This window comes from Ciona robusta, chromosome 7 (assembly GCF_009617815.1).
Source record: "Ciona robusta chromosome 7, ASM961781v2".
Lineage (NCBI taxonomy): Eukaryota > Metazoa > Chordata > Ascidiacea > Phlebobranchia > Cionidae > Ciona > Ciona robusta.
The window spans coordinates 7696868-7719069 of NC_143241.1; the positions used below are offsets into that span (position 1 = coordinate 7696868).

Genomic DNA, 22202 nt, shown 5'->3' on the forward strand with positions numbered 1-22202 from the left:
TCCTTACATGATGTGTTATTATAATAACCATGTCAACTATGCTGAATAACCTCATTATGTTTAAGCACAAGCTATGTCTTCTGTACCTTGCCTGTTATGTTCACAATCTTCCATGTTGTTTTCAGTATTTTGTATTTAAGTGTGCTTCAATTAGAGTGAAAATAAACATCTTAATTGCAACGTATATAAAGAAGTGCAAAACGCAAAGGTAAATATTAATTCAGGAACTGGATTGACCCGTAAGGTAATGTATATTCCCCACTGCCGCACGAACTCGGGCGTCTTACACTCTCTCGTGCCCATTCTCGTCTAAACGCCATTGATTTACTTTTAGTGATCACCGAAAACGATCTTTCGACTTTAACTTTTGGGACGGTTAATTGTTTGTTCGAACTACACTCTGTGATGTCACTTTGCGATTTAAATTTTAAATTCAGGTTATGGTCCGGTGTTGTGGAGATGGAAAACTTAGCAACCCTTTTCTCCTCTTTAGATTCAGGATCTTTAGAATGAAAGATAATATTCTCCATACTAATTGTCATATTCCGATGCACATCGGCGAAAACATGTTTCAAATTTGCTGCGTTGATTCTACCACCCTCCGGTGACACAGGCAGCGCAACTAACATGTCATTAACTGCCTCACTACTGCCACCGTGAGCCAAATGGACCTCATTCCAAGATTGGTCGCTCCAGGAATCCGAAATTCTTTTCCCGCTTTTTCCTCCTTTTCTTGTGGAGTAGACATGTTTTAAACTGACAGGATTATTCTCAAATACTTTATCCTCACCCTCACTATCCAAAACAGAGTCTAAACTCCCAGAGTTAAATGTCCTCCCAGAATTTTCTCTCATCTCTGGTTCATTTCCATTCATGACTAACATTCCATTATCCATTGTGTATATAAATTGCTCATTGTCATCATCACAATAGGTCCCATTGATAAGCTTATGTTGTGCTTCATCATAATTAGCATTGTCTAAATAAACATCTGATATGAACCGATTATCCTCATGGTCATACGCAACGTAGTTATCGAAATGGTTTGAATTACACCCATACATGCCCTCACCACCATTACCAAATGAAGGCTGGCCATCCAAAGATGCGGTGTCATCAACCTAAACAACAAGTTTGTATTACTAAACTTTCACGGATAAAATGGTTTTACAATACACCTAAATAATTTTGCATTAATAAGGCTATGCGACAATATAAAAGGGGTATTATTTGTAGATAAAAGCTGCCCAAAAGTGGTGCCATGGCTTAGCTGTTATGTGCATGTATTGTAATCATAACTGAAGGATACTGGGTTAGATTATCAATACTGAAAGGTGTGTGTGTCCTTTGGCAAAACACTTAACAGACATGGCTCCAACCCAGTGGTAAATATACACTTCTCTGACAAACTAAAACTAACTGAGCCATAGCTGTTTGGAATGCAACATTCTGTATACATTTGTACAGAATGTTGCTTTCTGTATGCTGCGTTAAAAATAGCTCAAATTGCATTGAAAACTCGTTGTCAAAAACCCAAAACTGCAGTACCATGAAAAAGATTCAGAAAATAACACACAAACATACAAATAAAAACATACATACCTCAATAACAACGGGTCCATACCCCCCACCCACCGTGGGTGAAGTAGCGTTAGCCCCGTACACGATGTTGTAAACCTGCACGGCCCCCCGTTCACGCTTCACCGAGTTGTCTTCGGTCTCTTCCACCCTCATGTTTGAAACCTTCGAACCTCTACCGCCACCCATTGAGTAGTTCGATATCCACTCGGAATAAGACATCGAGACCGGAGTCGTCATTATCTGTGACAAAAATCACATATTTAGGAAAATATTCAGTATTAACTTAGTGTGTATTATGATAAAATCCATTTTTTAGGGAACAATTTTAGTATTGACTGAATGAGTGTAAACCAAACACAGCAAAAAAATCTTATATTTAACAAAATATTATGCAATATTAAGCAACTGGTGTAAAATTTACATCTTCTTTCTCATTCCTACAGAATGCTCATGTCCATTTTCCCAGTTTAATCAAAACTTATGTTACAGAAAGCAAACTGTAAGACTCATGAAATATTTGGCATTTTAAAGTGTGAAATAATGAAATGTCACGTTACATATGCAAATGTAACTTATTTATCCTCGCATGGCGGGGAAACAACAGTTGTTATAACACGGGTGTTCTGTTTCATGCACCTCACGCCAGCTCACGAGTTACCATGTATAATATGCAACGGAAAAAAGCACGAAATTTTGTCTGAGTAATGAATGCACTAGTTTGACTCATGACCTTGCGGTAGACAGAGTTGAAATGCAGACATTCTACGTCATGATTACGTCTAGTCACATTGTGTCGTCACAGTAACATGACCTTTTTTGTGACATTTCCCCGACAGCGCACCATAAAGTTAAATCTATTTATAGCAACGGGAATAACACGTTGGTTGGGGTTTAGTTTAAACGCATATTTTAACTAGAAATCTGTCTGGAAACGTCACAAACAAACAATTCTTAGTATTCTGGAATTTTAAAATTTGCAAACTCTAAAATCTGGGGATTCCCCGTTTTCATAGACATCGCAAGTTTAATTCATAGAAATTTTAAACTTGTCGTGATTTGGGAAGTGATTTTTCATTTACCTAATGTATCCAAATATACCACTACATTGGAATAACAGAGCCAGTTTTAAAAACACAGACATGTAAGAACAAAAAGAATGTACTTTATACGAGTGAGGTCTTCAGTAAGGAACACCTGAGACCTGACATTTGCTAGCTCTCTGCAAAAATCAAGTTCCCTTCAAGAAGCCGCCACAAGCAATTAATCAAGTGTCTACTTACGTCACTCTCATCATGGCTGGTGTTACCTCGTGCCCGGCCAAGGAAAACACCACCGATCACGACTGCTAACATTACACCACCAATTGCAAAGCCTATTATTAGAGGAATCTGGAAATGAAACGACCATTAATCACGAAAGTGTATCACGCCAAATGAAAACGAAACGACACATTTCTGGCAATTAGTATACAGTAGTGTTGACACTGTTGGGTAAGATGGATGCCGTTAGCATATAATATCCATATTTCCCAATCGTGTGCTGTTTAACAATCACCAACACTCTTTTAGAGTCATATAGTATGGTGGGGAAAGATGGGACACCTTATCCTTCTATTTTCTCGTCACATTTGGTAGTAAACAAAGAAAACTAAAATAATCTTAAAACCGTACCCTCGCGACTTCCATAGACCGTTGTTAATTGTTTAAAACACGATCAGGATATTTAGATATTCTGTGTTAAAGGTGTCCTATCTTCCCCCACCCTACTATAAGAATACGGTTACATATTTCTGTAAATAATCTCTGTTTACCAGAAGAATAAAAACGTGAACTCTCTTACCCCAATCTACAAGATTAATCTATTGTTACTGCCTGAGTTTAATTTGTAGTATATTTTATATTTCAGGCATATGATTCTAGTTATTGGCGGAATTAATCCGGAGCAGATTCATAGAATAAACCATACTTCTAGGAAATAAAATAAACAACTTACCGAGTTCTGGGTTGTCGGCGCAACAGCGGGAGTTTTCGGGCCCGAAATCCGGGACAATTCTGAAAAATAAGTTGCGTTCGGTGCACTTGTCATCTTAGCTTAACGTATATTAATTACAAACAAGAGCATAAACACCAGACGCTCAAAATGCTGACATTATGCATGACTAACGTCAGTTTGTTACATCCGGAAAATTTTAACGATTTTTATTATTGGATGGTAAATTTTGTAATGCTAATTTTGTACCAGCTTACAATTGAATAGTTTGCACCCTTCTTGTTTAGTGTCTTTAAAAGCGGACATGGGTTTTGTTTATTAATAGGCTATTATTTATGTTCTCGTTGGTGGGAGTGTGAACTTGAGCGACTTATCCATGGTTGCCACTTCCATGCTCACAGTCGAGTTGCTGAAGCAGTGTGGGGATAAGCAGACATGACTTTTCGTTGGTTTGGTCATTTATATCCTTGTGGGTGGAAACTTGATTGACATGCATGTCATGCAACCGTGTCGGTCACTTTTATCATTGGTCATTATTTTTACCAACCCAAATAGATGTATAACAGCACAGGGGTGAAATGGGCTAACTCTGGAAAACCAAGAACCTCACCCATAAAGAATAGACTGTACATATACAATGTAGGGGTAATGGGTCAACTCTGGCCTAAATCCCAGGTCCCATGGGGCTGTGTCACGCTGTAGGACCTCACCCATATAAAATATAACACCCCAACAATCCAACTTACGTGTGCACAATCCTAATACTCGAGCTGTGATCTTATGCGGCGGGTGACAGGTGAAGTTCCGGTCGCATAATAAACCATTGCATGTAGTAGCAGTGCATACTTCAATTTGTTGCTTTATTCTGTTCGGTACTAAAGTCCTTATAACCTCAGTTTCAGTGGAGCAATCGAAGCAGGTTAACTTTGCTGGATCAAACTGCTTGTTTATGCTGTTTGAACGATTTAATACGGAGAATTGGCAAACAGACATTCGCCCCCGCGGTTTTGACCTTGAGTTTTGTTGTTGTCCGTTCACGAAAGTAACGATTACGAAAAGAAGGTAAAGAAGTTTCATTTTTAACGATTTTATTGAAGTATTTTAAGGTCCAAACATCTGAAATAAAGATTTTCTTCAAAATACCATGATAACGAAGAGCCTGCTATAGGAAACATTAAGGCGGATAAGTATACGCAATATGGCGGCGCCGTTAAGCCATTTTTTTTATTTTTTGTGTATGGAAAAATCTGAGAAAAAATATTTTCTATTTTAATGTATGGAAAAAGCACATTTGATTACACATTTTTAGACCACAGAATGCTATCAACAAAATAGGCTACGTCTGGCTAAAATGAAGATACGGTTATTTAAAACTTTAAATAGTTTTTGTTTTCAATCAAATGGGACAATAAATAAAAATGAAAATATGGACCATCTTACCCCAAACTGCTACACACCGCTTTTTCTACGAATTTTCGCCGATACGCTATAGAAGCAGTGATCCCGATATACAAGTTATAGTAGAGTGGGGGAAGATGGGACACCTTTAGCACATAATGTCCAAATATCCTGATCGTGTTTTAAACAATTAACAAACGGTCTTTCGGAGTCATGAGCATACGGTTTAATAACTCTTTAAATGTTCTTTGTTTACTACTAAATGTGACGAGAAAATCGAATAAAAAGGTGCCCCATCTTCCCCCACCCTACTATATAATAGCTCGTAGCAACAGCGTTGCATAAACTATGCGCGGCAACGAAACAAGTTTGATGCATCGGCTTATGATGACGGAATCAAACGCACGTTGACAGTTACTTGGAAAAGCGGTGGAGCCGAAGAATATAAACAACCATAGACAACGAACATCCGGGTTATAACCGCTTAATAGAATACTATGGACTATTTTTTTGCTACTTATAATACAGAAGTTATAACACACTAATAATATATAGTAGGTGGTGGGGTAAGATGGAACACCTTTTTTATTTCATTTTTCTGTCCCATTTGGTAGTAATCGAAGAAAACCATATTCTCACGACTTCCATAGACCATTGTTAATTGTTTAAACACGTTCGGTATACTTTGATATTTTTTGCTAAAGGTGTCCCATATTTTCCAATCCGACTACATCACTGTCTGTTGTTTAAAATATATCCGCTGTTTTTGTAATATTTAAAACAGGGGAATACCCCAAGGGTAATATACAACGTCACGCGCCCCATGCGCACTGTCGAAATCTCGTCACGATAGTAAACTAAACCGATATACAAAACACCAAGTCCAAAAATTACGTAAAAAAAGCTGGTTTTAAACTACCTGTACTATTACTAACGCAGAGGTTTTTCTTTATTTTTTAACTTGCCTTATATGGTAGCATACGATGCACGAACATATTCACACCTGAAGTAAAACTAAATGCGTATTTATAATACGTATTGTCAAGTACTATTAAGCGATATACATCTTCTAATTTACAACTGCTGTCGTTTTTTTTTTGTGTTAAAACACTGCTCCTATTAACTGATGTGTATACACTATACTGATGGTAGTCACCGGTGTGCGTGTGCATGCGTGTGCGTGTATGTGCGTGTGTGGGCGTGTGTGTGCCATTATGCGGATGTATCATCAGTCGCATACGTCATTTCCGTTGCATCACTGCTTTGAATTGTTATTGCTACGTCACAGAAGCGCTTGTCCAGGGTTCGTTTCATGACAAACTTGTGAATATGAGACTGGTCTATAATGGAGTCAGCATGAATTGAAAGTTCAATTCATGAACACCGCTTCCATTTTCAATTATAAAAATTAATTACTTTCAACTCACTGTGAGTTTTTTTTATCAGTTGCGTTTAAAGCCGCCCTTTTCATTTCATCTTTATGCTGTTCTATTTTATACACCTCGTGCCCGCTTACCAATTGCCACGTATGTAACTTTGTTGGTGATTTAGGTTTTAGATTTTTTTAATTATAAAATAACGAAAATCGTGTTATAAAAAGAAAGGGAATAAAAATGGCGACAACCGTAAAACACCGGCCGGGTCAAATGCGCACAGCCGCACAGGTCTCTAGTGTCGTAACAACTTATCATATAGTAAGGTGGGGGGAGACGGGAAATATCCGAATCGTATTTTATTTGTGAGGATAGGGTATTATAATTCCTTGAATGTTTTGTTTAGTACCAAATGAGGCGAGAAAACTGATTAAAAAGTTGTCCCATCTTCCCCCGCAGTACTATATTCGAAATCAGATTCGTTTTCGCAGTTAGAATAAAAATTAAGAAATCCTGTGAATATATAGGTTTGGCAGAATAAACGCTTTTTATTTACAAATTTCCTTTAGTAGTTTTCACCATAGCGTGATTGTTGATTTGCTGCTAATTCCATTCTCTTCGTTGTTTTAATTAATTTGGTTTTTTTAACTAAATAAAGAACGTATTGACTCAATTAATAAAGTTTTCGTTATTACGTTGTAAGACATGCATTTACATAACATACAACATACGTGCTTTTGCTTTCAGAATACCCGAACAGTTCCCAAAGCATCGAAAATAAAACGTGTTTACTGATTTTTCAAAAAATGATTAATTTGACAGCCAAATAAATCACTGACGGGTTGCAACATGGATCACGTGATATTCAAAACGGAAAACATTTCGATTTTACCGGTCACGTGGTGAGGTATCACTTGTTTTGCAACAAACGGATATTATTCACTGTGATGACGTCATAAACCTTGCATCCCACTTTGCGGCATTGCATCATATGAATGTAACTTGTTTATCAGCGCGTGGCAGGAAAACGACGGACGTTATAACACAGGTGTTCTGTTTCATACACCTCATGCTCGCTCACGAGTTACCAAGTATGTTACTTTGTCGGTGATTACTCTCGGTGTTTTTTTTCATTTTTTGGATTGTATGGCTGACAATTTGAACAAGCCATTAGTCACCACTGGGTTAAAACAATTGCCATTAAGTATGTTGCACAAGTACACAAACAGCCCAAATGGTGGCAGCGTCGAGCCTTGAACCTATGACCTCTTGTGGTAGGAACACGCGGGCCGAACTGTTACGTCACATAATAACGAAAACGCGCAAAATAAGCGTCATAATATTTGTATCGGAACAAACCATTATTCGCTCATAGAAGTTCCAACATTTTAATTCCAACATTCATTGTCTCATTGTTACGTCATTGATACGTAACATTCCATGTTTAATTTGAATCGTCCAATCAGAATGGGGCGTTACAGTTTATTGTTTAGAACGGCGTTCTTATGTGATTGTTACAAACTCCAGTATCCATTCTTATGGGACGCTATAAACAATTAAAGAAAATATTTTACAGCGGTCCACAGTTGTTTATTATTAGGTCATAATTAAAGTCCTAAAGTTTAGCGCTAAACGTCGTTTTATTCGGTACATTTGGTTGGGGTAAGGTAACCCATGTTTTCATTCTCGTTTATCGTCACATTTGGTGGTAAACAAAGAACATTTAAAGAGATATAAAAGCGTATCCTCACGATTCTAGAACTACTGCTAATTGTTAAAAACACTATTACAAAACATCGGACTTCACGTGCTAACGATGCCCGCGGTAGAATATTATTACATTTAAGTTGTGTGACAGGAATTTTAGTTACAACACCAAGCTCTAATGCGCTTTTGGATGAATGCATCGTGTAAGGGTAAACGGAGGTGACTTATTTATCCTCGCATGGTGGGGAAACGACAGTCGTTAAAACATTTGTTTTATACACCGTATACTTTTTAAGATGCCATTAGACAAAGACAAAATAGGTTAAAATTAAAGATCTTTTGTACTCATTACAGTTATTTATAATTATAACACAGATGTTCACTATTAGATTGCTTTTAGGCGACGAACGAAAAAATACTCCAAATTAAATGTCGTTTGTGTTGCTTGTACGACACACACGTACACAATGTGTTGACTTATACCTCATGAATGGATGGGCGGGACGTATTGTGTTTCTGCCATTGTTGTCAAACTTAGGTGACTTTCAGACGGTTCGAATGAACAGGGAAACGAAATATTGGAGCTATATATATGTTTTATAATGTAGGGGACCGTGTGCGGTGTGTACTTGTCAATTTAACATGGATATTGTTATTTTTAGATCTTTAGAACAGGAAAAGCGAAGTTTAAACATATATTAAATTACATTTTGACTAGTTTGCTTGGTCAGAATAAATAAGTTTTAAGCAAGAATTACCTCTAGAGTAAGACTGAGCGACGTTAAACGAAAATCCATTATTGTATATTAGTTTTACACCAAGTTAAGCTACGCTGTAGTGTGCACAACGCGCACAAACAAAGGCACATATCTACTCTGATTTTTTACTTAGTGTAGCTTGCTGCCCCGCTGTAAAAGAACAAACAAAGATATATAGCAGGGTGGGGAAAGACGGGACACCTTTAGCACATGCTATCGAAATATCCCGATCGTATTTTAAATAATCAGGAACGGTGTATGGGAGTAGTGAAGGTACGATTTTATAAATGTTTAAATATTCTTTGTTTACTACCAAATGGTACGAAAAAAGAGAACGAAAAAGTGTCCCATCTTCACCACCCTACTATATCTTTAACGTGTCCACAAAAAAAAACATGAAAAAGAACGGGTTCTAAGTTTTTTCAGGTATAAGTAACTTAAGTAACCCTTTACAGTGGTTAAGCATTAGATACCGAAGAACAGACTTCGTTTACTTTGCTATTGTAGCGTTGACTTATTCAAACACTTCATAAAGCAGAGTGCAACAACAATGGTGACCGCAAAACGTAGAACGAATTCGGTGGGGGGAGATGGGACACCATAATATCCAAATATCTTAATCGTGTTTTAAACAATTAAACGGTCTATGGGAGTCGTGAGGATACAGTTTTATAATTCTTTGAATGTTCTTTCTTTACTACCAAATGGGACGAGGTTAAATTACTGTCAATCAACTGAATATTCGTATATACTTAGTTATCACATTTGTAACCTGGTCATTTCCTACGGTATGTTTTTAAACATTCCATTTTTAACTTAGCTGGTAAACCCACGATGTTTTAAACTTAGGCTATTGTAGGTATAATATTTGAGTAAATGCCGACTTGAATTTAAGATAATTTATTCCTTATTTTCAAGAAGATACCCAGATCAAGGCAAAATGGTAAGTTATAATATTTATAAAAAATTAAAATATAGGTAGTGTGGGGGGAGACGGGACATCTTTAGCACATAATATCTAAATATCCTGATCGTCTTTTAAACAATTAACAATGGCCTAAGGGAGTTGTGAAGATACAGTTTTATAATTCGTTGAATTTTCTTTGTTTACTACTAAATGTAACGAGAAATAAGAATAAAGAGGTGTCCCATCTTCCCCCACCCTATATCAATAGTAAGTTTTATTCAGTGGCGTATCATAGACCCGCGAACCCGATCCGTGAGACCTATGTAACAGTTAGATGGCAATTGATTTACGGGCCTGCAGATAACTGTAAAAAAAAGGGCCTTCTATATCTAAAAACGCCACTGGTTTTTATTTGAACCTTATGTCCACTGCCAAGAAGCCAAGAGTAGGTTAGGGTAAAGTAACATACATGGTAACTCGTAAACTGGCACGAGGTGCTAAACCCGTGTGATAACGACTGTCGTTTTCCGGCCACGCGAGGATAAAGTAAGTTTCATTCATTCATTCATGGTCCACGTAAAATACACGATTAGAAATTATTATATTAAATATTAAGTGCTAACGGGATTCATTTTACCCCACGGTACTATATATATCAAAATTAATCGTAATTTGCCCCGAATCATAGAAAATCTTTGTTATTTAAGCTAAGTACTGCATGAGACACAAAAGGCCAAACAAGTTTAGTTTTGCATTATAATATTGCCACCAAATGCAAGTGTTTTCAACAATTAACAACGGTCTTTTAAAGTCGTGAGGATACGGTCATATAATTCTGTAAATATTCTTTGTTTACTGCAAAATGGAACGATAAAAATGAATGAAAACACGCCCCTTCTTCCTCCAACCTACTGCATATTAAATGAAGACATTTCTGCATTAAATATCGCCACCAAATGACGCCATAATACAAATGTGTTGACATAACAACAGTCATAACACGATTGTGTTTGAGACAGAGGGTCAGACAACGTACATGACAACAATATTAAGTAACGACTCATTTTAGCACATATAGTGTTGCGGGGTAAGATGGGACACCTTTAGCACGTAATATCCCACATTTAGTGATCGTGTTTTTAACAATTAACAACGCTTTTTTTCGTCGTGAGGATACGGTTTTATAATTCTGTAAATATTGTTTGTTTACTACCAGATTAGACAATAAAACAGAATAAAAATCCAATATCAAAAATACAACGGGTATTTTCAAACCGTATGTTGTACAATTTACAATATACGACTAGACTTGTATAAAACTAGAGCTTCTGGAAAATCTATTTCTAGAGTTATAACATGTGCTATTGTTAGGTTCATATACCGTGTTATTGTTTTCACACAATGGTGAAATAAACGTAACAATGCTCATTGTTTACAAAACACTCGGTCGTGATCTGAATACACAAAGGTCTTCCAAGTTCAATTAATTGGAAAATAATTAATTTAAACCAAAAGTTTGTTTAATTGTGAAACTATAACATATGACGTCACGGAAAATTGAGTTTGGTTTATACTATGACGTCACGAAGACGTATTAATTAACGGTTGCTATTTATCCCATGTATCCTTGGGCAAGACATTTAACGGCAATTGCTCCAACCCAGTGGTCACTAATGGGTTGTCCAAATTGTCAGCCAGAAAAAAAAAACAATCACCCATAAAGTTACATACGTGGTAAATAGCAAAGATTATATTTATTAAAACAACGAAAAAAAAGGAATTACCAACAAAACAAACTCAATAAACGAAGCAGGCCATTGAATCAATGATTAACATTCATTCATTTACGTTCGGTTTATTTGTTTAAAGTTGATAAATAATGCGTTCGGTTTATTCTGTGATGTAACGAAAATCGCATTTGTTTTTTTTTTTCGGGTAATAAATTCACGAATGTAATTTATTTATCCTCGCGTGGCCAGAAAACAAAAATCGTTATAACACGGGTGTTGTGTTCAATGTTTTCGTATTCACATTCATTCATTCACAGCCTGCCCGTAAAGGAACGAAAAGTCCAAAGTTAAAAGGGCAGGGTAGGAAAGGAAAAGGCTCAGCCAAGTCTAAGAAGAAGAAATCTTCGTCAGCAAAGTCGTCACCTTTATCCCCACTTACAAGCAAAGGAGTGGAAGAGGTATTGTAGATATATTGTTTTATATGGGGTTTTGTCATGGAACCTGGATTTAGGCCAGAGTTGGCCTATTACCCCAAACTTGTATGTGCACATTCTATATGGGCGAGGTCCTACAGTGAGGCACGCTATGGAACCAGGGATTTATGCCAGAGTTAGCCCATGCCTCACTGTAGGACCTCACCCATATAGAATAGAATGTGCAAATACAATATTGGGGTAATGGGCCAACTCTGTTCTAAACACAGGTCCCATAGGCCATGGCATGCCTCACTGTAGGACCTTACACATATAGAATATAATAACAGACTTATCTCCCAAAATTCCACTCCATTCACCCTAAACATAATAATCACCCCTACACCCAGGTTGATATCTTAAGCCCAGCAGCAATGACAAACGCATACTATATATGTCATAATGCCCCTGATTGTTTGGAGAAGAGAGGGTTTGGTTGGTCTGGTGCTAAGGGTGGGAAAAAAGGAAAAAAGGGAAAAAAGAAAAAGAAGAAATAATATGGAACAATGTGATTGTGTTAGGAAATTTACTTACTGTGATAAAATACTTGTATTATTTTAAATATAATTTGAAACAAGCTTACTATATTTTAAATTTGTTTTGTTTTAATTTTAGACCTTTTTGTCAAATAGTGTTAAATTTTAATCTTTTTCTTAATGTTTTTTGGCAGAGTTTCATGTAGTTTTGTTTATCGTGATTGTTTTTTTAAAATGTTTTTTTGTGTTTTAACAAATAAACTTTATTATGATTTATGATATCACAGTAACTGACTCAGTTTAAAAAATTCGTACATTGGATATTTTTATTTATATACCTTTAAGAAAAACTTTTGTTTTTAAACTAAGTTAAAAAAAACGTCAAAAAAATGAATTATGTTTCTTCATCTTTAAAGCACTAACATATTATGAAACTTAAAAGAAATTAAGAAGAAAAAAAAACATCATGGGGAATTTTATGCCAAACATAAACAATGAATAAAGAGAAAATTCATTAGGTTTTGTAACCAGAAAACAACTGTAAAAAAAACAACAAAAACTATTCTTTTAGTAAGAAATTTCGGCAATTAAAAAAATCCATTGAATTATATTAAAATATTGATAGTTTGCCTAAAGATTTTTTAATTTTATTTTTAATAAATTTTATTTTTATTATAAATTTGTTTTCTGAAAAGACAACAGTATGTTATTACCCCCCTAGCAGCCCAGCAAATAAGCAAATATTTAACAACAGGTAACAGAAATACAACAGATAAAATATATTCTTTAAAAAATGGAAACTTTGAAACAACTCGCTTACCAGAAAGTCTTGACCTTTCTATGACCTTTATTTCAACTTTCTAACGAGGTAATTTCACTTTTAAGAATCCGTTTAATTTCTTCGCTCCAAAAAGTCGATTTTTCGTTTTCAACGAAGTGTTGCAGCTTCCATAATAATATATGATGTCTATGATCACGTGGTACACCTGGTACACCGTCGATATAAACATTGGAACAAGAATGAAGGAGAACGATTCCTTGCTTGATTAGGTTGTTTCTGTCAAGTTTAGAGTGGTTAGGTCTTTTCTATCAATTATAGTAGGTTGGGGGAAGATGGGACACCTTTTTATTCTATTTTCTTGTTCTATTTGGTACTAAACAAAGAACATTCAAATAATTATAAAATCATACCCTCACGACCCCCAAAAACCATTGTTAAATGTTTAAAACACGATTTAGATGTTTGAATATTATGTGCTAAAGGTGTCCCATCTTACCCCACAGTACTATATGAATGGTTAGAACCTTTCTGTCAGTGAAACTAAATAAATATTTAAAAAAAAAGAAACTGCAAAACACGATTAAATCTGAAAATGTGGTCGCGTTTTAACTAAAAGGTGAAATGTGATATAGCCTTTTATGGGTCATTAGATGGATGATTAAAATGATAAGAACGTGAATGTAAAGGACTAACACTATAAACTGTGTTTAGGTGTTCATTTAGTCGCGCCGTGGCTCAGTGGTTAAATGCTTGCAGTTACATTATAACTAAATGATAAGTTTAATGTACAAAAATGACAACTTGTAAGCAGGCGTGAGGTGTATGAAACAAAACATCTGCATTGTATACTTCCCAAGACGTCTAAACCTTTTGTATAAGTTTAATATCAATTATTGCATTATAAACTATTTAGATTAAACCAATACAATATCTTACTTACATTGCATTACAAGATCCATTCTTCTCATACGTTATTAGTTGGTTGTATAATATAATATTCAGTGTATGGTATATAGTAGAATACATATTGTGTTTTATAAGGATGAGGTCTGAATCGCAGGTTAATCGCGATAATAACTGGATAACCTGTAGATTTGCAAAGGTTTGTGAATCAACGGTTGATAAAGAAATGCATATATAGTAGGGTGGGAAAGACGGGACACCTTTTCATTCTATTTTATCGTTCCATTTGGGAGTGAAAAAAGAAAACTTAAATAATTATAAAACCTTATCGTCACAGCTCCTATAGACCGTTGTTAATTGTTTAAAACACGAACAGGATATTTAGATATTATGTGCTAAACGTGTCTTCCCCAACCCTACTATACATTAATTGCAGGCATAAGTACTGTTAGGGGTGATGGGAAAATACACCTGCGTTCAAGGTCCGTGAACAAACTTAGCCACAGGAGTACTTAGGCACATTAACAGAACAGCATAGTATATTATGTTATGGTTATTCTAACACCCAGAGTGCTACCATCTAGGCCCCCTTGTGGCAGTTTATAGACACTCAATAATAGATATACTTGTACCTGTGTTAAAAATTGAACCCATTCTACCATTGTGACATCACTGGGTTGATTGTTACAACACAATGTACATAATGATGACAGAATAGAGGAATCTGATTACAACAATCATTTAGAATCACAAAAAAATGATACGCCATAAAAGTATTTTCACATTTACAAACATATGCCTAAACAATATTTTTCTTAGTATAAAAAAACACAGAAATTTAATTAAATAATAAACAATGTTTATTGTCTTACTGTTATCAATATGTGATGTCACAATCGCTTCTATGAGTGAAGAATCGGAAGTTAAATTTGAAATAAGTTGAACGACCAATGAGATGATAGGGAGGTCATGTGACATGAGGTCTCTGATCCGTGATAGGTCGATATTTATACTAAAAGAAAGTAAACAAATTTTAAAGTTTATATTTTAAAAGGTGGTTATAAATACAATGGCCTTGAATTATTTTCACAGGTGTTTTTGTGTTTATAAAAAAGTTACTTCAGTAATTTTTTAAAGGTAGTGTTTCAAAGTGTCAACAAAGCAATACCTTCAATTAGTTGCACAACATTTGATAGGTGTTTAAATAAGTTAAGCTGTATTTGACCAACACTTCAGTATTTTTGACAGCTAGTTTTACAAAGTGTCAACAAAACAATAACCTTGAATTGGTTGCACCACTTTTCACAGGTGTTTATATAATTTAAGTTGGATTTCACTGACACTTCAGTATTTTTGACAGGTAGTTTTACAAATGTCAACAAAACGTGTTTAAAACAACATATTCAATTCAGCCAACTCAACTTACTTTTCAAGAAGCGTTGGGTCTTTAGTGATGGCAACTAAACATTGTAAACATACTTTGGTGAGACTTGGATGGTTGAGATATTGGAATAGCAAAGTAGGAAAGGTGAAAAAACTCTGGATGAAAAGAGGTTTGCAAAGTTAGCTGGATTATATGAACATTATGAAGACATTGTAGCACAACATCATCTTAAAAATGATCAAGAAGAGAAAACGAAAAAAGGCAAAACACAACTTTGTAAATTTAGTACAACTTCACCCCTTATAAAACAACATCATCTCAAAACGACTAAAAAAGAGAAATATGAAAAGGCAAAATGACTGAGGTATTAAATAATAAAGAGGGTTATTACTTAAATAGATGATGATTTAATAACAACATTATCTTAAAATGACTAAAAGAGAAAAAAGGAAAAAGGCAAAAATATTGAGGTATAACATAATAGGGAGGGTTATAACTTGAACCTTTTTTTGGATTATTTACAATTGTAATTTAACAAGATTAAATATTGTACAGGGGTGTTTGGTAATACTTAGATCCGATTTTAATAACATAACATTATGATTATAGACAAGTATTTCTCACCCTTTATTAGTTCGAGGCCGCTTTCAGAGACACTTAATACACATGATAAAAAAATAAATAAAATAATCTATATTTGTCTTAACATGTTTACGTGTTACGTCTGTTATTTTTTTCACAATTTGGGGAAATTGGACCCAATGCAGTTATAGGAATTTTACATTACATTTAACTTTCTTTTAAATCATCGTCAAAGTACAGACAATTTATAAGAAAATAACTAAAATGGATGAAATTTACCTTTTTCTTGATAATATTTAATGTATGTTGTGACGATAATAAAGTTTCCAAAGCTTCAAGTGAAACTCTAAGTCCATCATTGTCTGTAATGTGAATGTGTGAGAATATAAAGTTAATGGAACTGTATTTGCTTTAAAATAACTATGCTGTTAACAGTGTTAGGTAATATCAATTAACTATTATTTACTTTGTATTTTGGCAGTACTTATACTATTATTAACCACTTTTCACATATGTATACACGTTTTGTAAAACAGCAGGGATAGTTAGGCTTGCTTTTCTATGAAACAAATCAAACTAACTTGTTGTCAGTTTTACTGATTAATGCAGTGCAGAAAATTCTAGAAACCCCAGGTTTGGTGTTTTAGCAGCAGTGTATCACTACTAATTAAATTTCTCTTTCACCTTTTAAAGTTGAATCTTCGGTTAGCGTAGATTGTATGAAAGGTAGAATCATAGAAACAACATTTTCCTCATCATTGTTGGTAGGGGAGGGGAAGAGAAGAAGTTTTGTTCCTTCGATTGCGTCCGTGAGAGTTTGTTGGGTGGTTTGTGGGCTATGGAAAGATGTTGTGTTAAATATGCATGTTGTTTATTATATATAGACTTGTGAAAAGTGATGCAACCAATTTAAGGTTTTGTTTTGTTGACACTTTGTAAAACTAGCTGTCATAAATGCTAAACTGTCGGTCAAATACTCTAAAACTTAAAAAAAAATCTTATTTTAAAAGCGTACTATACGTATACCAATCTTTTCTGTATGACTGACAATTTGAACAACCCATCAGTGACCACTGGGTTGAAGTGATTACTGTTAAGTGTCCAAGGACACATACAGCGTTTAAACAGAATACAGCTCTTCTGGATAAATACAAGACATATACACACCTAGAAGCAAAAGTCTCCATGTTGCTTAACGCATTACATCGATGTAAGAGCGGGATTACCGACTCTGTGTCGTAACTTCCACATGAGGTTGCTATTGCTGCAATAATATAAGATGTTTATGATTATTAAAATTATTGCCGCAAATTTAGTTAATACTAAGATCAAAGATATAGTAGGGTAGGGAAAGACGGGACACCTTTAGCACATATTATCCAAATATCATAATCGGGTTTTTAAACAATTAACAACAGTCTATAGGAGTTGTGAGGATACGATTTTATAATTCTTTAAATTTTCTTTGTTTACTACCAAATGGGACAAGAAAATAGAATAAAAAGGTGTCCCATCTTTCCCCATACTGTATGATTTAATTGTGAGACTATTTATAAAGATTAATCTAACTGGTCATTTCTTTCTTTTGAATTAAAGGAAATTTGCCATTCGCAAAAATTTTTAAAACTTCTACCAAGAAAAATTTAAAGTAGACATTTTAAATCCAATTCTACATTTGAAAATATTTTTAAATATTTCAAACCTAATGCTTTAATTTACCGAGATCGCAATAGAAATAATATACCAACCCGGTTTAAGCAGGGTTGACGACATCTTGAACTTTAATCGTGGAATCTTTAACGCTTTTTGATCCGCTGTCTGTTTTTGAGGGGTGGGTTTCGACTGACCAGATGTGGAGCCTGTGAATTAAGTTGTTATGCATGTTATAGTGAGCAGGAGGTGAATAATTAAAATGGCTTAAATTAAAAAAGGTTATTATGACTACTGAAAGTGGACAAAAGGTGAATTAATAATTAAAAATAAAAGTTTTGGGGAAATAGCTTTACAAGATGAACCTGATTATTGAAATTAAAACGTGGCTTAGAATAAAAACTCAACAGTGCACATAAAAGTGCATTAACCAAAAACCAAAAAGAGTTGAATGTAAATGATAAAAAGTCAGGAAAGGGTAGGACCAAAAAAATAGGGTAATGAATCAACTCTGGCATGAACCCTAGATATCCTTTAGTTGTGCAAAACCTTCTATTCACAAAATGGCATGATTTAAATGAAACCCACCATGTATGGTGTGCAACATCGTGTATAAAACCTCTCAATTTCACTAAATATAAACATGCTTGTCGAGCTTGACAGTTAGCATGAGGTGTATAAATCCACCAACATAGAAATCTTACCACTTTGTTTTAATTTCCCCATATTTGATGAAACTTTCGGGCTCTCAGGTTTAACCAGCCGTATCCTCTTTTTTGCTGACTCACTACTTTGAGTACAGGCCCAGTCATCACTTGGAAAACATGGTTGACCACTTGATTTTCGCTCCGGTTTTCTAAAGATTGGAAAAGGCATGTTATTTACTTCTAAACAATATGGCTATCTAAAATGGATCTTCTGGTAATTTTTGTGATTTTAATCTTAAAGGACTATTGTTTTAAAAATATGCCAAAACTATGGCAACAACAGCATATATTAGAAATAGCATTTTTTAATTGTACAATTTTTTGTTAGACTTGACTTGTCACCATAATGTTAAATATGAGCAAAATTAACCAAACAGCATGGATGAAAATCCTAAATATGGGCTGAAAATTAGTGTTAAGGCAGTCCTAAGAAACACAGCTACTCCGGCAGGGCCGCAGGTTTGACAGTGTTGGACGCACCACCCTGTGAAACAAATCTAACTCATCGGTTGTTATGTTTACTGATTAATGCAGTGTCGAAATTTCCGAGGTAGGCCTGCCCACCCTGCCACCCCAGGTTTGGTGCCTATATACACACCAACAAATATCCACTACAACAACAGCCATCCACTTACTGCATATTCCCACCCTGCACCATCTTATTCTTCAATGAAAGATTCTTAATCACACTTTCAGCTTCCTTAAGTTCGGCCTCCTTGAATGCGATCTGATCCGTAAGTGCTTCCAGCTGCAAAGTTTAACAGAAAAATAGAGGTTAAATAGGAAAATTGCGCCCTCCAATTGGTAAAAGTATTCTCCCCAGCCATTTTTAATTTACAAAAGCACAATTTTCTCATATGAAATAGTAATGTTAGTTTTATACATCCCTCCTAAAATTTAAGTTATCTGCTGTTTATTTGACGTTGATTTACAATCATAATGGACCAAGAATACTTGAATACTAAACTCTACGCAAAATTGGTAAATCAGTAAAAAGATACCTTTTTAGCAAGTTCGTTTTCATGTTTTATTTTTTCTTCCTTTTTCTCATTTTCTTGCAATATTTTCGCTTGTCGTTCCTCGAATAAAAGTTTTTCTGCATGTTTTAACTTATCTCGCAACACTCGTGCTTCTCCACTCTTCTGATTGGTCAGTTTTGCCATTTCTTTGATCTGTTTGCGATCATAAATTAAAATTATGACATCACAACTTCAGTCAATGAAATTCACACGGGGTTATTGCAGATAATTATCGGTGCAGAAAAAATGACAGCAGTACCAACCACTAGACATGTAGTTTGGTTATTTGAAAAATACCGATTTTTAATACTCTTGACACTTGAGTATGATATCGCATCCCCTTAAAACAGGCATGCGGCAAACTGCCATGGTAGGTTGAGCTTCCATGAGAGGTAATTTCATGGACAACAACATCTAATAACAATGCAACATTTCTGTATAATATTACATTGATTCTCTAAAATAGCATGCGGTGAATTGCAAGAGCTACCATGGCAATTATGTTGTGAAATAAATTTCATTGACAACAGTAAATAATTAAATAAATGTTTAATGTGGGTAGCAGCAACAAGTCTTGAACCCATAACTTCTGGCCCTCTGGGTTAAAGGTATGATTGCTAACCACTTTAACGCCGGACATAACAATATAATACCAACATTCAAACCTTTTTTTCTTGCTCATTAAACTGTTGTTGTAGCAACGTGACATCGTTGTTCATAGACATCTTATTATGGTTGCTTGTAGATGGAGTTCTGTTGTATTTGAAAGTAAATACATTACATATATTGATACCTATATCTAGTACTTTTGTTCTTGTACTTGCATATTTATATGCCCCTTTAGAGCCTTTACAACTCATAAATCCGATGTTGTTAATTTATTTATCTATATGTGGGGGTAAATGCACTCCACAGAAATTGGAGATATTTAAAATGAACACGTAACACCAAGTTTTGTTTGCATGTCACCATGGCAAAGTTGCATTAGTATTATAACTAAATTGTACACCAACCTGATATGACCAGTTTGAGGCAGTTTGAACTGGATTGAACCACTTGCGGTACTAGTTTTATCCGGTTTACTTGGTTGTTTATGAACTCCATGTTGAGACTCAACTTGCGACGCCAACATTTCAATTTCCTCAAGTTCGGCTCCTGTGAAGTCGTCATCATCGTCAAAGTCATTGTTTACTACTGATGATGTCACATTTGATGATGATGTCATAGCTAAAGGTTTCTCTACTGATGATGTCACTCGTGATGATGTCATAGCTGATGGTCTCACTGTTGATGATGTCATTGCTAAAGGTTTCCCTACTGATGTCATAGCTGCCGGCCGTACAGATAATGATGTCATTCCTGTTGATGTCATACTTGATAACGATCTAACCCCAGATGATGTCATTCCTGATGATGTCACATGTGCGTTATTAGTACCATATGACTTCGCCTGCTTGCTAAACTTGTATGCACTTTTATTATTAACTGGAGACGAGCCCACACGAGGTCGCTTGGACACGGGGAGCCCAAAGTTATCATTTTGTCGCGATTCCGTAACTCGCTGAGCATTGATTGGTTGAAACTTTGTTCTGTTTGTTGTTCTTGGATTCATTGTTACAGTGATTGCCATCTCATAATGAGCATTGTTTCAAGACAATGACTATTATTGTTAAATGGAACTTGAGTTTTATTTAACTGTGTTTATCTAAATAAAAAGGTCTAAGTAAAGCAAAGAGATGTGGAAATTGTTTACATGCATGAGCTGTGCACAGAAACTAAACAATATTCTTGAAAAACCATAAACTGCCTTTTTCAAGTAAAATAACGTCCAGACTGGAAAATATGTCGTGCGCGGAGGATTTATCCTCCGCGCAGAATTTTCAAAATTGGTTAAAAATCCGCGCAATTTTCGCGGTATTACTAGCAATCCGCACAAAAAATATCAATCCGCGCAAAAATATAATAAAGCGCGTAAAAATCGCTGCAAGACTTGATAACTTTTCCTGTTTGTAAATGCGCTTGGATAGAAACTAAACTAAACGGCTGAGGTTGAGAACTAGCTGCCTTTTTCTTACGTTCTCTCACGATTATGATGTATGTCTTTGTGTGTTTATGACTCTATCAGCCAACGTGCGTATGCCCACAGAAATAAAAAAGAGTAGAACGCGCATCTCCAATGTCGGTAAAGGAGAGGGGTAATACACTCTCTTTCTTTCGCGAGTCGTTCCCGCTTACTATTGTAGTCAATAAAATCCAGGGCGCTTTATGTAGTTTTTCTTTGTTTTTTTGAAAAATAACTAATACAAGTATATATATATATATTTCTAAAAAAAACGTTTGTTTGGACGTTTTAAAAAAAAAATTAAATGTTTAAATTTCATAAACAGGAGCTAAACTGTAAGCGTTAACCTACCGAATAACCAAATTGACCTAAAAAACTGGAATAGTTGTACCACTTAGCACTTACATATTAAAGGCTTGTGAATGTTAAACGAAAAACGCACCTGATTTTTCGGCGGGAATTCGTAGTACAAACTTGGCACTGCCTTTCCCAAAGTTGCGTATAAAATAAATGTAGTTTGCCAATTAAACAGAATAAGGCTGTAATAAACCACCTAAATATGTTCACTGTTGTAGTGCTGTATATTTACAATGTTTTTCTCAGCCAAGCAGCATGTTTATTACGAAATAGTGGGGATTCACACGTGGATTCATTGCATCGTAATAGCGATTGTTTGACCTGGCAATTAATTACGACATAATAGCAACTCACACGTTCATTAT

The 22202-nt window shown here is 35.2% G+C and overlaps 3 protein-coding genes across 3 annotated transcripts; 1 reads left to right on the forward strand and 2 right to left on the reverse strand.

The window, feature by feature from the left end:
* Nucleotides 1-115: 115 nt before the first annotated feature.
* On the reverse strand, nucleotides 116-13356 carry LOC149734393 (uncharacterized). Its single transcript, XM_089880901.1, has 6 exons — nucleotides 13213-13356; nucleotides 4317-4686; nucleotides 3574-3632; nucleotides 2862-2969; nucleotides 1603-1821; nucleotides 116-1121 (listed from the first exon to the last, which is right to left on the reverse strand). The coding sequence occupies exons 2-6, from the start codon at nucleotides 4645-4647 to the stop codon at nucleotides 216-218; spliced, it is 1623 nt and encodes a 540-aa protein (XP_089737027.1). The 5' UTR covers nucleotides 4648-4686; nucleotides 13213-13356; the 3' UTR covers nucleotides 116-215.
* On the forward strand, nucleotides 9592-12666 carry LOC149734394 (uncharacterized). Its single transcript, XM_089880915.1, has 3 exons — nucleotides 9592-9749; nucleotides 11761-11901; nucleotides 12267-12666. The coding sequence occupies exons 1-3, from the start codon at nucleotides 9747-9749 to the stop codon at nucleotides 12411-12413; spliced, it is 291 nt and encodes a 96-aa protein (XP_089737041.1). The 5' UTR covers nucleotides 9592-9746; the 3' UTR covers nucleotides 12414-12666.
* LOC149734395 (uncharacterized) lies at nucleotides 13209-21179 on the reverse strand. Its single transcript, XM_089880895.1, has 14 exons — nucleotides 20432-21179; nucleotides 20084-20171; nucleotides 19401-19571; nucleotides 19035-19147; nucleotides 18397-18548; nucleotides 17791-17901; nucleotides 17210-17306; nucleotides 16727-16878; nucleotides 16322-16404; nucleotides 15503-15615; nucleotides 14949-15088; nucleotides 14709-14800; nucleotides 14114-14259; nucleotides 13209-13449 (listed from the first exon to the last, which is right to left on the reverse strand). Exons 1-14 carry the CDS (start codon nucleotides 21046-21048, stop codon nucleotides 13245-13247), a joined length of 2280 nt encoding a protein of 759 aa, XP_089737021.1. The 5' UTR covers nucleotides 21049-21179; the 3' UTR covers nucleotides 13209-13244.
* Nucleotides 21180-22202: the final 1023 nt, after the last annotated feature.